The sequence below is a fragment of the Neoarius graeffei genome, chromosome 12 (genome assembly GCF_027579695.1).
Source record: "Neoarius graeffei isolate fNeoGra1 chromosome 12, fNeoGra1.pri, whole genome shotgun sequence".
Taxonomy (NCBI): Eukaryota; Metazoa; Chordata; class Actinopteri; order Siluriformes; family Ariidae; genus Neoarius; species Neoarius graeffei.
In genome coordinates, this window is record NC_083580.1 from 43,576,504 (window position 1) to 43,591,010 (window position 14,507).

The following is a 14,507-nucleotide window of genomic DNA, read 5'->3' on the forward strand; positions in this document are numbered from 1 at the left end:
CAACCTGGGCTTCAATAACACCTCAGCAGTGCCACAGACTGATCACCTCCATGCCACACCGCATTGATACAGTAATTCATGGTAAAGGAGCCCCAACCAAGTATTGAGTGTATAAATGAATATACTTTTCAGAAGTTGGACATTTCTGTATTGTAAATCCTTTTTTTTGATTGAGCTTAGGGAATATTCTAATAATTTGAGACACTGGATTTCTGATTTTCATGAGCTATAAGCCATAATCATCAAAATTAAAACAAAAAAGGCTTTAAATATTTCACTTTACATGTAATGAATATAGAATATATGAAAGTTTACCTTTTTGAATTAAATAATGAAAAAAGGAACTTTTTCATGGTATTCTAATTTTTTGAGATGCACTAGTATATATATGGGCGGCACGGTGGTGTAGTGGTTAGCGCTGTCGCCTCACAGCAAGAAGGTCCAGGTTCGAGCCCCATGGCCGGCAAGGGCCTTTCTGTGTGGAGTTTGCATGTTCTCCCCGTGTCCACATGGGTTTCCTCCAGGTGCTCCGGTTTCCCCCACAGTCCAAAGACATGCAGGTTAGGTTAACTGGTGACTCTAAATTGACCGTAGGTGTGAGTGTGAATGGTTGTCTGTGTCTATGTGTCAGCCCTGTGATGACCTGGCGACTTGTCCAGGGTGTACCCCGCCTTTCGCCTGTAGTCAGCTGGGATAGGCTCCAGCTTGCCTGTGACCCTGTAGAACAGGATAAAGCAGCTAGAGATAATGAGATGAGATATATATTTTGTAAAGCAGGGACAGTGTGTATGTTCAGGGGTTAGTACAGACCCTGACGAACAGAACTACTGTTATTTTATTTAACACATCCTGTTTACTACATTTCTGAGCACTAACACATGCAACAGGATATTTTATGTGTAACCTGCTTGACTTATTTCTTTAGCAGTGGAGAATCTGTATGGGGCGCTGAAGAACATTGACCGGTCAGACATTGTGAAATCCCTGGAGGATCCGGTGCCACAGGCAATACCTGAGGCAGGAGAGGAGGGAGCCTGCAGGCTGGCCGAGCATGACTCCACCCTGCTATCTCCGAGTGTCATTAATGGTAAGAACAGGCTGTGCAGTGAGCTGGTTCCTCACCACAGTGCTTTATACTCAATACAGTGATCCATGGATCTACTCCTTAACTAAAAATGCATGTTTTGGGTCAGAATCTGCATGGGCACTCTAATCTCCAAGCATTAGGCAACACTGTCACACCTATTAGTCCATTTGCAGTATCTGAATCAGAGAAATTAATAAAGTTGGGTTAGCTTAGTTTCACACTCCATATAATTAAAGGAACCAAAAAACAAAACAAAAAATCTGAGGTGCATGTAGAACTGAAAACATTCTCAAAAACTGTTCATTCACTGGTCTGAAATATGGCAATGGAAAAATTAAGCAAACCTTTGCCAAATGCACGTAGACATTAAAAAAAAATCACCCTAGCACTGAGGACACAGAAACAGAGCTAAATGAGCGATTAGATAATTGTATAAATAACTACTTTAAAACATTTTGTATGTTCAACCAAGTGTTTATTTTCTCTATTGTTTTGGCTCTGTACTTTGGCACAGTTTGTGCCTCATGGATCAGTTTTGCAGCTATCAAAATTGCTGCAACTCAAAATGCACATCATGTTTAGTTCACTTCCTGTAGTGTGGTTAATTCAGAATTCAATCACTTTCTCACTAGAGTTTGTTTGCAAAAGAAAAAGTTAGGATGGTATGGAAACTTTTTCTTTTTTATAGCAAAAGACAGGCTACAGTCTGTAATTCTGCACCTACAACATGACCTATATGGTATTATTTGGACCTGATAAATGGCCACTTCAGTGTGTATTATACCCTTTTAGCAACTATTTCTACTGCATATATGATAAGGCAGGCCGTTCTCTCTCTCTCTCACGCACTTTCTTTTTCATTGTTTGTACTAATGTCATCTGCAGCCCAGCTGCCCTACTTTTCCTCCTCACAGCTCTCCTGTACGACCTCTGACCTCATAACAACCTCATGCTGACCTCCTCTGGGCCTCCTCCTTCCTCTCATCTCAGTTTTGCTTTCCTCTCTTGGTCCTGTGTTGTGTAAAAGAAAACCTTTTTCCCTTCCTCTGTGTGCATGTGCATGCTGCTTGAACCAACTCATGTTATGTCATAGGGAAACACCATGATAAATAAAACTGTTTTGTTCTTTTTTTTTCCTGTAACCAACCTGTGTAGGCTCAGCATGGCATGCTTTCTATGTACGAGGTTCTCTTCATGTACAGTGACTTTGTCAAATGTCTGTGAACGGTTTTGATGATTAGTGAACTTTGATGTGATTCGAGCAGCGCACATAATGCTCTCCAGAAATGCCTCTCTGTGTGACTAGGTCATGTCGCAGAAGCGTTTTGAGAACATTATGTGCAAGATGGTGTGTGGGTGTGTGTGTGTCTGTCCATTTTTTAAAAACGCAGGATATCAAAACTGATATAGACAGTTGTACTTACATGGCCACTGAGTGAAACAATATCAAACCTGTTGAGTAATAAATCTAAACTGCAAACTGTAGCTGCTATCACAAGGATGTTTTGGTGTCCATTAGAAAATATAAGTTTGTGTTGGTAATTTTATTAAAATTTATTCATACTTGAAAGCTTATTAGAAAAAAAATCCTTCACATTCATTTTTGTGGAGGCACAGCAGGTGTTAAACAGCATGCTTTTTTAATTTGTTAAACATTTGTAGAAAATCTAAAAAACATTAACCCCATTTCTAGAAAAGTTGGGATATTTTTTGGATAAAAGTTGGGACCAGCTTAACTGTATTTTGTAAATATAAACAAAGTTATAATTTGATGTTTGCAACACACTCAAAAAAAAGTTGGGACAGAGGCAAAATAAGTTGATAGGATATTCAAGCAACACCATTCTGGAAAATTCCACAATAAGCAGGTCAATTTGTTAAATGATTGGGTATAAAAGGAGCATGCACCAAAGACTCAGGCTCTGCAAGCAAGGATGGGTCGTGACTCCCTTCTTTGTGCCAAAATTCATGAGAGAATTGTTAGTCAATTCAAAAAGAACATTTCTCAGTCCAAGATTTTAGGTCTTTCAAAATCCATCATATTCTGAAAAGATTCAGGGAATTTGGAGACAGCGGTTAAAGGGCAAGGTCGGAAACCACTATTGAATGTGTGAGAAATCATCATGCTAATGTGACAAATATAACTACATGGGCTCAGGAGTACTATGGAAAACTGGTGTCACTTAATGCAGTCCGCCGCTGCATCCAGAAATGCAACTTGAAACTGTATTACACAAAGAGGAAGCCATTCATCAAGTCTATGCAGAAACCCTGCCAATTTCTCTGGGTCCAAACTCATCTCAGATTGACTGAAAGACTGTGTGCTATTGTCAGATGAGTCCACATTTCAGCTTGTTTTTGGGAAAACTAGATGTGGAGTTCTCCATGCCAAAGGTGAACACGAACATCGATTTTGTTATCCAGGAACGGTGCAAAGCCAGCATTTGTGATGGTATGGGGGTGCATCAGTGCCCACCATGGGTGAATTTCATACGTAAGAAGGTACCATTGACACAGAGGCATATATTGGGATTTTAAAGAGACATACCGTATGTTGCCATCAAGGTGACATTTCTTCCCAGGAAGTCCATGCTTCTTTCAGCAGGACAATGCAGGCCTCATTCTGCATGGGCTACAACAGCATGGCTTCATAGACACAGACTGGCCTGCTGCCAGTCCAGATCTGTCTACTATTGAGAATGTGTTGCACATCATGAAGAGGAGAATCAGACAATGGCAATTACAGACTGTTGAGCAGCTGAAATCTTGCATCAAGCAAGAATGGGCAAAAATTCACAATTGCAAAACAGCAACAATTAGTATCCTCAGTTTCGATACGATTAAAAAGTGTTACTAAAAGGAAAAGTGATGTAATACAATGGTAATAATGCCTCTGTCCCAACTTTGAGTGTGTTGCAGGCATCAAATTTTAACTTCCTTTATATTTACAAAATATAATTAAGTTGGTCAGGAAAACTATTGAAAATCTTTTCTTTGTACTTTTGTCAATTAACTAAAGGTTCATGTAAATTAACAAATCACGGATTTTTGTTTGTATTGCGTTTTGGAAAATATCCCAACTTTTCTGGGTTTGTAAATATCAGTGCATTATTTAACCACATTTATTCTTTTGGGTCTTCAATTACTACGGGGGATAAGAAAAAAAAGAACATTTTCAAAACAGGGCTCTAAATGAGATTGATAGCTAGTTTCTCATCCATTTGGATCAAAACCAACATGAAGGCCAGTAGCCCCTCACCAGACCATTGTCTATTTGCTGTTGCGTAGTTACAACATTGGCAAATCTTTGAAATAAACAGTAAGTGTGATTTTAATACACCACCAGGTTTTAGCTTCCTTTAGCTTCCACTGCTCCTGATGACTAATAGACCAGAAATGTCATGTCACAGTTATAAATGTAAGCTGTAAGTGATTGACAGATTGTCATTTAGAATTGTTGGATTCTCAATTCTGATTGGACAGAGTTGTTTACATTATGTGGTTAATTGGCAACATGACAAACTGGTCTTATTATTGTCAGGAGAGTAAGAGAGGTTTGTAAGGGAATAACTTTACAGCTGTTCATAGCATTCTTTGATGAATAAAAAACTCAAATTTTTGTGAAATTGCTGTGGTACAAGGGAATAAACACTTCAGAATGTACTTTTATAGGAAAATAATCAACTTTGCGGTGGTCATAATAGCTCAGCACAAGACCCTGCTGTTAACTATCTTCCTATAACATTCACATTATTTCAAGTATTTATATTTTTATACTATAGATGTTAGTCAAACCTGCAATTTTAATGTTAGTTTCAATGACTTTGGTAGTAAGGCACCAAGCCTTACTACCAAATTCATTGAAACTAACATTACAAACCTTCATTTTTTCCATCTAGCTTAATGTTAGCTAGTTAATTAGTTAGCAGTACACATAATGTTAAACAGTTTTCAAATTATATGCACCAAACGGCACCCTTTTTAAATATATGGCCCTTTATGCACCACCAAGATTCTTAATTTCCCTGAGGGAACCCTCCCAAAGGGATCAATAAAGTTTTATCTAATCTAATCTAATCTAATCTAATCTAATCTAATCTAATCTAATCTAATCTAACCTAACCTAACCTAACCTAACCAGGTCATCATTTTCTTACCAGGAACAGATGAACATCGCCAACAACAGTAGATTTGCAACTAGGGGCCTTTACCCACTAGTTGCAAATCTACTGTTAGACCTCTACCCACTAACATACACCATTACAAATACACACACTATTATACACTAAAACACACCATAATATGAGGTGTACCAATTATGACTGATAGTCATAATTGGTTAAAATGTGGTGCTTGGTCTGCATTGTTCTTTATTGTGTAGTTTATATGAATAATTGTTTTTCATTTTAAAAATACTGGTTTACTACAGACACCAAGATGTCTTTCTGAAAGCAGCCTGACACATACAGTGACATGCTAATTGAGGTATTTCACTCACGTGACCAAGTCATGTGATGCTGCCATTTTGGACGTCACGGCTCGAATCAGTTTGAATGCGAGGAAGGTGACAAACGAAAAACATAAAAGAAAAAGGAGCGAGACGCAAAAAACACCTTCACTATCCAGTGATGTAGGGCATTTACAGGGCGAGCAGAGGGAGAGGTATTTGCAAAAATTGAGGTTAGCAGGCTTAGAGAATGACGTTTACCTGCTTCCACCAGGATTGTTCACTGACGTACGGAAGTACACGAAGCCCTCGTCTTTACCTGACTTCGGCCCACATGATCTGTATACCTATGTCGTTAAAAACCCATCGCCATACACAGGTATTGATCTGAAAGCGTATACGAGTTTGGATACCTACAAATATTTTGTGTCAGGCTGGGTAACATGCCTACATCAGCGGGTCGTCCCTGGAGCCGGTGGTCGCCATCTGATTACAGCTAAGGTTTGTTCACATTTTCATTTACTTTCGGTCCTCAGGATAAACAAAATGTTATTAAATGTCATTGAAATAACTTCGTAGTCTGTTGAGACATGGCCCATTATAAATTTGCTGTTACCAGGCAATGATGATGAACTGTATTATTAGGGTCGGTGTAGTTGTAGCAGTGTATTAGCAACTAGCTGTTAGCACTAGCTAATGTCAACAACATCGTAGCTGGTATGTTACTGTAGCAATATTTACGTTCAGTCATTTGGATGACTGTTAAAACCTTTCGGTCTCAAGTTTTTCCTTTACTGGATTTACTAGTTTACTGAGCTAGCGCGCTCGGGCAAGCCGGGAGCCATCGCGCGCTCGCCGGCCAAGCCGGGAGCCATCGCGCGCTAGCTCAGTAAACTAGTAAATCCAGTAAAGGAAAAACTTGAGACTGAAAGGTTTTAACAGTCATCCAAATGACTGAACGTAAATATTGCTACAGTAACATACTAGCTACTGTTGTTGACATTAGCTAGCTTGCCGTCCAAAATGGTGGACACCGGGGCGTCACGTGACCCTGTGACGTCAGGTGAAATACCTCAATACAGCCCTGTTTGTTTCTGTGTGGGGGATGGGTTGGGTGTGTGTGTGTGTGAATGTGGTGAGGTGTGTGCCCTATGTCCTTCTAACTCCATAATGTTGTGCTTGTGTACTGAAAAACAAGTAATGTTACTGAGTAAATTCTGTAATAAGTACACTTTTAAACCTCATATTGTGGTGTGTTTTAGTGTATAATAGTGTGTGTATTTGTAATGGTGTATGTTAGTGGGTAGAGGTGTATGTTATTGTGTGATTGTGTGGAGGTGTGTGTTAGTGTGTGGTGGTGTGTGTTAGTGTAGTGGTTTGAGTTAGTGGAGTACTTGTAGGTTCTTGTGAATCATAACCTTGCAGTGCTTCTTGCTCACCTGTGTGTTGTCATTATAGGAGGGACACTGAAGGTCTATGTAAAGTATATCACACTCTTCATCCTCATATATATGTTCCTGTTTCTCCTCATTTATTTCTTTAGTACTAATATTCAGTGTTTGACTACAGAGAAGCATTCACCCCGTTGACCATTTCCATGTCATTTAGTTTTACAACCTGGAACTGAAATGGACTGAAATGTTCCATTCTTGGTTGCACCCCCACCTCCCTTGGGTTAATACTCGATAGAACCAACTTTAGGTGCAGTTACAGCAGCCTGTTTTTACCAATCTTTCTTAGCAAAATTGCTCAATATATAACATGTTGGATTGACTGTTGGAGAACAGCAAATTTTAAGTCTTGCCACAGATTCTCAGTTGGATTGAAATCTCAGTTTTGATTGGGCCATTCAAACACATTCAATGTCTTGGTTTTGAGCAAATCCAATGTAGGTTTGGCAGCATGCTTAGAGTTGCTTTCCTGTTGGAAAGTGAAGAGAAGCCTCTGTCCCAGTCTCAAGTCTCTTACAGACTAGAACAGGCTTTCTTCTATAATTGCCCTGTATAATTGGCACCATTCATTTGTTCTCAAAACTAGCCAGTTTCCCAGTCCCTGCTCTCTCGAAATGATTTCATATTTCCTCCATATGTCTTTCTTCTCACCATTATTCTATACAGCCCAGTCTTGTAGAGTGTCTGGCCTATGGTTGTTCTATGAACAACTGTTACTAATTGAGCTGTGGATCTCTCCAGCTCCTTCAGCATTACCTTTCACCTGTTGGTTGCCTCTCTGACTACATAATGCCTTTTACTTTTGGTGGTTAGCCCCCTCTAGGTAGAGTCATAGATGTGCAATATTCTTTTGATTTTTAAATAATGGATGTAATGGTGCTCTACAGGATGGATTCAGTGATGAAAAGTTTGTCATATGTACAAAGTACAATCTAAAAAGTACAGCGAAATTCTTACTTGAATGCTTCTCCACAGACCAGTCAATTAGTGCAACATTACAATGAAATAAATACTAAGTACAAAATACTAACTACTTTAAGATATCTTAAATATCTAACAACATAACATTTAACATGAGGTATTAAATTGAAGTGACAGAGCAAAGTAATAATATAAAGTGTTGTAGTGGGTAGAATATTGCAATATAGTGAAAGTTGCAGCAATTTTATAGAATTAGTAATAAACAATTAAAGTGACAGTGTAGAGTGATGAGCATGGAGAGATCAGAACAAAAGAACTTGCAAATGACTGTAAAGTTTAGTATTAATATTGCATGTTAATTTATGTTGAACATTCTTTAGTCAGTGTGTTGAGCAATATTGCACATTAGTGTGTGCTGAATAGTTTTATAACACTAGGGCAGAAGCTGTCGCTGAATCTTATTGTGCATGTTCGGATAGTCCTGAGCTGCTTTCCAGATGGCAGAAAGGAGAAAAGTGCCAGATGTTCAAAGTTTAGGATTTTTTTTCAATCAACCAAACCCTGGTTCATACGTTTCCAGAACTTTGGAACTTGTTTTGATAGCTCTTTGGTCTTCATGATGTTTGTTTTGGTATGTTCTCTTTTAAATACATACACCTTCTGAGTATAGGTGAATTTACAGTGATCACATGATCCTTTAATTGCACATAGTTCACTTCATTTAACTAATCATGTAACTTTTGATGGCACCAGAACTAATTTAGCGGTTTCACCACAACATGGGTGCATACTTAATCACAACTATGATTTTTATTTGCAAATAACTTTGAAAATTTTACTGATTTTTCCTCTTACTTCAATTTGATGAGCTATGTTGTGTAGCTTCATGACATCATAATGGCAGTTAAGTTAATTTCAGTTACATGTGTAAAACTTCGGGGGGGGGGGGGAGGAGGGGTTACTCATGCAAGCTACTAGAAGAATGATGTACCATGGCAATGTCAGTAAACCTGTTGAAAAGGAGCAAACTACAAACATGGACACCTTGAACTACAGTTCCCATGAAACACAGCACTCTCTGTCTCCAGCCTATTGAAACTCAGCTGTGTCTCATTTCCTTAATCACCTGTCCCTCTATTTAAGCTCCTCAAACAAACACACCAGTGCGAAGTATCGTTCTGCCTGCTCAGTTCATACCAAGCCTTGGGGTTTCTGATTGCTTCTTGTATTCCTGACCCTTTTGCTATTTCTCTCTCGTTTTCACTTTTTGACTTCTCTTCCCTACATTGTTTGCCGATCGCCTGACCCTTGCTAGTTTACCAACTCTGTTTGTAGTCTCTCGTCTTGGCTTTGTTGTCAGTCTGTATCCCATTCTCCTCTGCACATACATCTGTAAGTGCTTGCATTCTAACAGGCAAGATGAGAGACATGTAGGCAATAATTCCTTATTAAATGAAGCAGGCTTTAAGCATAATCCTAATTCTACTGACACAGTCACATTAACAGGGGGATGATAAGGAACTGCATAAAAATGTTAGAAGCTATAGCTCTTGGTCATATTTAATTTTGTGAACTAATATCTGCTTCAGCCAAAATTAATGAGGTGTATGTGTTTAAAAATAGATGTAATCTAATATTGCTGAAATATGTGCTAAACAATTACAATTCACAGCTGTCCTACTGAAGAAATAAGCTTAAGAGCTTGTGAGCACTCAAAATAAGATGAGTCACTTGACAACACTGGAAAAAAAAAAAAGAAAAAGCAGCTTGTCAGAAAAGCCAGACAAGATCCCATCATGACTTATCCCTATCATGAGCCAGCTGGGAACATCTAGGTACTGATCCAGTCTTTTACTCTACTCCCTGGTTTTCCCCGAGCCTTTCCCTAGCTGTGGCCAGCACACCTGTCTCATCAGTTCATCCACAGCTCTATATTATACTGCTTGGAGATTCACTCAGTGCTGGCTTCTCTTCCCCTCAGGCTATGTTATTTTGTCCCCCCATTTTGCTTTGGACTCTTATTTTGCTACTTTGCTGTGCACTGTGGGACTACTTTGCTCTTCCTGTTGGATTACTTTTGACTCTTGTTTTTTTGGACTGCGAGCGGATTTCTCCCACTGCAGAAGCGCTCTGGACTTTTAACTTTTTTTATGCTGTGAGCTCTTTTCCCACTGTGGGGTTGCGTTCTGGACTTGATATTTTTTGCTTCCATGCTTGTCTGACACTTTTACTCTTCCTGTCTGACACTTCTACTTTTCCTGTTTGACACTAGCTTCTGTTCCCCCTAATTCTCCCTTCTGGATTTTTTCCTGGCGGCTGTTCCCTCCTCCATTGAATGTTCTAGATTAAAGACCTTTCTTCTTCACTCCTGTGCACGCGAGTCTGCTTTTTGGGTATAGCCAGCACCTACAGCCATTTAGCTTGTGACAATCCTGTGGGAAGCAACATTTATGCACAAGTGGATTACTTACTGACTTAGTCCTCTTCAAACCAGTCTTGCATTTTCCCCACTTTCTTGCCAGAGACAAAGAAGATGATGCTGTGGATCTTATCTTTCAGGGAGTTCCATCTCTGTTGGGAGGCTTTCTCTGGAGGGTCTGCTAGGAGAATGTCTTCCAGAGTTCTGGGGAAATCCTCTACCTTTTCTGGGTGTTGAGTCTTGCTGGTGTCTATATGCAGTTTCCTTGGTGGCCTGGCATGATGCATCTTCTTGCTGAAGACCAACGAATGGTCAGCGTTGCAATCAGCACTCTGGTAGGAACATGTGATGAGTATGTTCCTCAGGTGGCAGTGTCTCATGATCAGATCCAGCTGGTGCCAGTGCCTAGACTGAGGATGCCACCAGGAAACCTTATTCTGTGGTTTGGTCTTGAAGGAGGAACTGGTAATGGACAGCTCTTGTAACATGCACAACTCAAGCAGGTATTGCCCATTTTAATTTATGTTGCCAATTCCAAACTGGCCAAACAACTAGGCCAAAAGGTGTGGTCACTATCAACTTTGGCGTTGAAGTCACCAAGTAACAGCAGGTGTTCCTGTCTTGGGAGTCCCTGGATGACTGACTGTAGGTGGTCGTAAAACTCATTCTTGGCCTCTGGTGATGAGCAGAGAGTAGGAGTGTACACGCTGACTAGGTTGACTGGCCCATCTGTCGTGTGAAGACGCATGGATCTTATTCTCTCAATCCCATTTTCACCAGGCTCAAATCATCAACAGTGAGTTCTTGACAGCAAAACCTACACCATATTCTCTGGTGTTGTCCACACATTTGAAGACAACTCAGCAGAGCTCACTACTGTGATTGAGAAGAACCATGCCATACTGATAGAGTACAAGTGACACCCATCCCAGTCTACTCTGCAAGCACTAAGGTAAGCCAGAAGCACAGTTCAGAAAACTGCCAGGCACTGTGCAAATGACTTCTGGCTACAGCTCTGTGTGAGTATCCAGTCTACAGCTAATGCCGGCAACATTTGTGGCATGTATGATGGGATTAAGAAAGCCCTCGGGCCAACCCAGACCAAGACGGCACCGATCAAGTCTGCATCTGGAGAAGTCATCACAGACACAGAAAAGCAGATGGACAGATGGGTGGACCACTACTCACAGTTGTTTGGCAGAGCCAGCAGTATCTCTGATGCTGCATTGGATGCCATTGAACCCCTGCCCATCATGGAAGAGCTGGATGTGAAACCCACCTTTGAGGAGCTGAGTAAAGTGATTGATGGTTTACCCACACAGAAAACACCAGGACTGGATGGAATTCCACCAGAGGTCATCAAGTGTGGAAAGGACATCCTGCTTCAACATCTGTATGTTCTACTTTGTCAGTGCTGGGAGCAAGGAGAAGTACCCCAAGACATGAGGGATTGCAACATAGTCACTCTGCACAAGAATAAGGGGGATTGAAGTGGCTGCAATAACTACAGTGGGATGCCACTTCTGAACATCGTCAGCAAGGTCTTCACTCATGTGATTCTCAACAGACTGCAGAAACTAGCTGCTTGGGTTTACCCTGAATCACAGTGTGGGTTCAGGTCAGAATGCTCCATGATCGATATGATCTTCTCCCTGCGACAGCTTCAGGAGAAATGGAGAGAGCAGAGGCAGCCTCTGTATGTCGCCTTCATAGACCTGACCAAGGCTTTTGACCTCATCAGCCGTGAGGGCCTCTTCAAAGATGTTGGTTGGATTGGATGTCCTACCAGACTCTTAAGCATGATTCAGTCATTCCACATGGACATGAAGGGTGTCGTTCAGTTCAACAACTCATCCTCACAGGCATTTGACATCAGGAGCAGCATAAAGCAGGGCTGCGTTCTTGCCCTTACGTTGTTTGGCATCTTCTTTGTTGTCATGCTGAAACCTGCCTTCGGCACATCCACTGATGGAATCCATCTTCACACCAGATCCAATGGCAAGCTGTACAGTCTGTCCCGGCTGAAAGCAAAGACCAAATTTCACAAGGTCCTGATTATTGACATGCTGTTTACTGATGATGCAGCTCTGGTGACACACAAGGAACAGTTGCAGCACCTTATGCAGCGCTTCACTCACACCTGTCAGGACTTCATCCTGACCATGACCTGAAGAAAACAAAAGTGATGGGCCAGAGCATTGGAGACCCTCCAACAATGACCAACAACTATGTACTGGAGGTGGTACACGAATTCATCCATCTTGGCTCCACAGTATCTGACAACCTTTCCATGGATGCTAAGCTCAACAGACGGCTTGGTCGTGCTGCAGGAATATGTGCCAAACTGCCTAAGCATGTCTGGGAGAACAGCAAACTGACTGCCCACACCAAGGTAGCAATCTACAGAGCCTGTGTACTCTCCACCTTGCTGTACGGCAGCAAATCCTGAACCCTCTACTCCAGACAGGAAAGAATGTTGAACACTTTCCACATGCAGAGTTTGCAGCGCATTCTTGGTATTGCTTGGATGGACAGAATCACAAAAAAATGAAGTCCTTGCTTGCGCCAACATCAAGTATCTTCACAATGCTCTAGCAGCATCGCCTTTGCTGGCTCAGCCACGTCCACCACATGCAGGATAGGAGGATCCCCAAGGACCTGCTGTACAGTGAGTTGGCCACCAGAAAATGTACACAAGGATGCCCCCACCTCTGCTTTAAAGACATCTGCAAGCCTGACATGAAAGTGCTCAACATGAACGTTGAGAGGTGGAAGGAACTCACCAGTGACCACTGTCAGTGGAGGCAAGAGCTGGGCAGAGACCTCCAGAAAGGAGAGGCTAAAGAGACAGGCAGCAGAGGAGAAGCATGCCCGGAGGAAGGCCAGCCATTTGGCGACAGCCGGCACCGATACCACCTTCAAGTGCGCCCGCTACAGCAGAGACTGCCACTCATGTGTGGGCTTATACAGCCACTCAAGGTGCTGTTCCAGCACCAACTGAACAGACTTTCTGGATGCAAACCATGGTCTCCCAAGACTGGCGGCAGCCAGCCATCCTAGTCCTCTTCATCCCTTAAGGGGCATAAGGCATTGACAATCTGCTTCCATCTGGACCTGTCCTGAGCTATGTGTTGGGTCTCACCCCATGTCAGATCCATCTCTTTCAGCTCAGTCATCACGGTTTGCTGCCGTGTTGACTTGGGCCAACCTGGTTTACATTTTTCAGATGGTGTCCATCTTAGAGCAGTCTTTGGTATACTGTTGTAGTCCATTCTAAGGACATGGCGCTTAATGTCTAGTGCCACTCTGGCTCTTATTCTTCATATAGAGTTCTTTGAGATCTTTTTAGGCCAGAAGATGTGACCTTTTTCGAAGCCATCCATTGTGGAAAACATTGGTCTTATTCATGTCACCTTTTACTACATGCCAGCATTTCGAGCTGTAACAGAGAACATGTTTGACATTGCTGTACTGCTTTGACTTCCAGATGTGCTTTCCCAAGCTTTGCTCTGATGTCCATTTGTGCTGCACTGTCTTTGCTGACAATGCTATCAAGGTAGGAATACCAAGGTATTTACTTAACATCGTAAAGTGGGTCACCATTCACTGTGATGGGTGCATCTGGGTTTGCATTTATGCACATCACTTTGGTTTTGGAGATGCTGATGTTTAGACCTGTTTTCTCTTGCAGATGTTGCATTTTCAAGGAGAAAACAATGAAGTCATTGGCAAAGTCCAAGTCTTCAAGTTGGGAAAAAAAAAGAGTCCACGGAATGCCTCTAGGTTTCAGATGTTACCTTCTGCATAATCTAGTTGATGGCAACCAGAAAGAGGATTAGAGAAATGATACATCCCTATCATACACCAGACTCCATGGGAAACCATTCTGACAGATTTCCACTGACTAGGACACTGCACTGAAACTGACAATAAAACATCCCTACAAGTGTGACCATCCTTGGAGAAACTCCATAATCGCAAGATTTTCCATAGGGTGTCATGATGTAGACTGTCAAAGGATTTCCAAAAGTCACTGAAATTAATGAACAAAGGGGTGTTCCACTCAAGGCAGTGCTCAATTATCTTTCTCAGTGCGAAGGTCTGATCAATGCAACCCCTTCCTCTTCTGAAACTTGCCTGTTCCTGTCTCAGTTTCTCATCAACAGCAGCATCAATTCTGCC

General features: G+C 41.5%; 1 protein-coding gene across 1 annotated transcript in view; it reads left to right on the forward strand.

The window, feature by feature from the left end:
* Positions 1–14,507, forward strand: part of ank1b (ankyrin 1, erythrocytic b) — a 183,147-nt gene that overhangs the window by 136,149 nt on the left and 32,491 nt on the right. Inside the window, exon 36 of the mRNA XM_060935917.1 lies at positions 926–1,087. Coding sequence (XP_060791900.1) covers positions 926–1,087 — 162 coding nt within the window. The remainder of the gene's footprint in view (positions 1–925; positions 1,088–14,507) is intronic.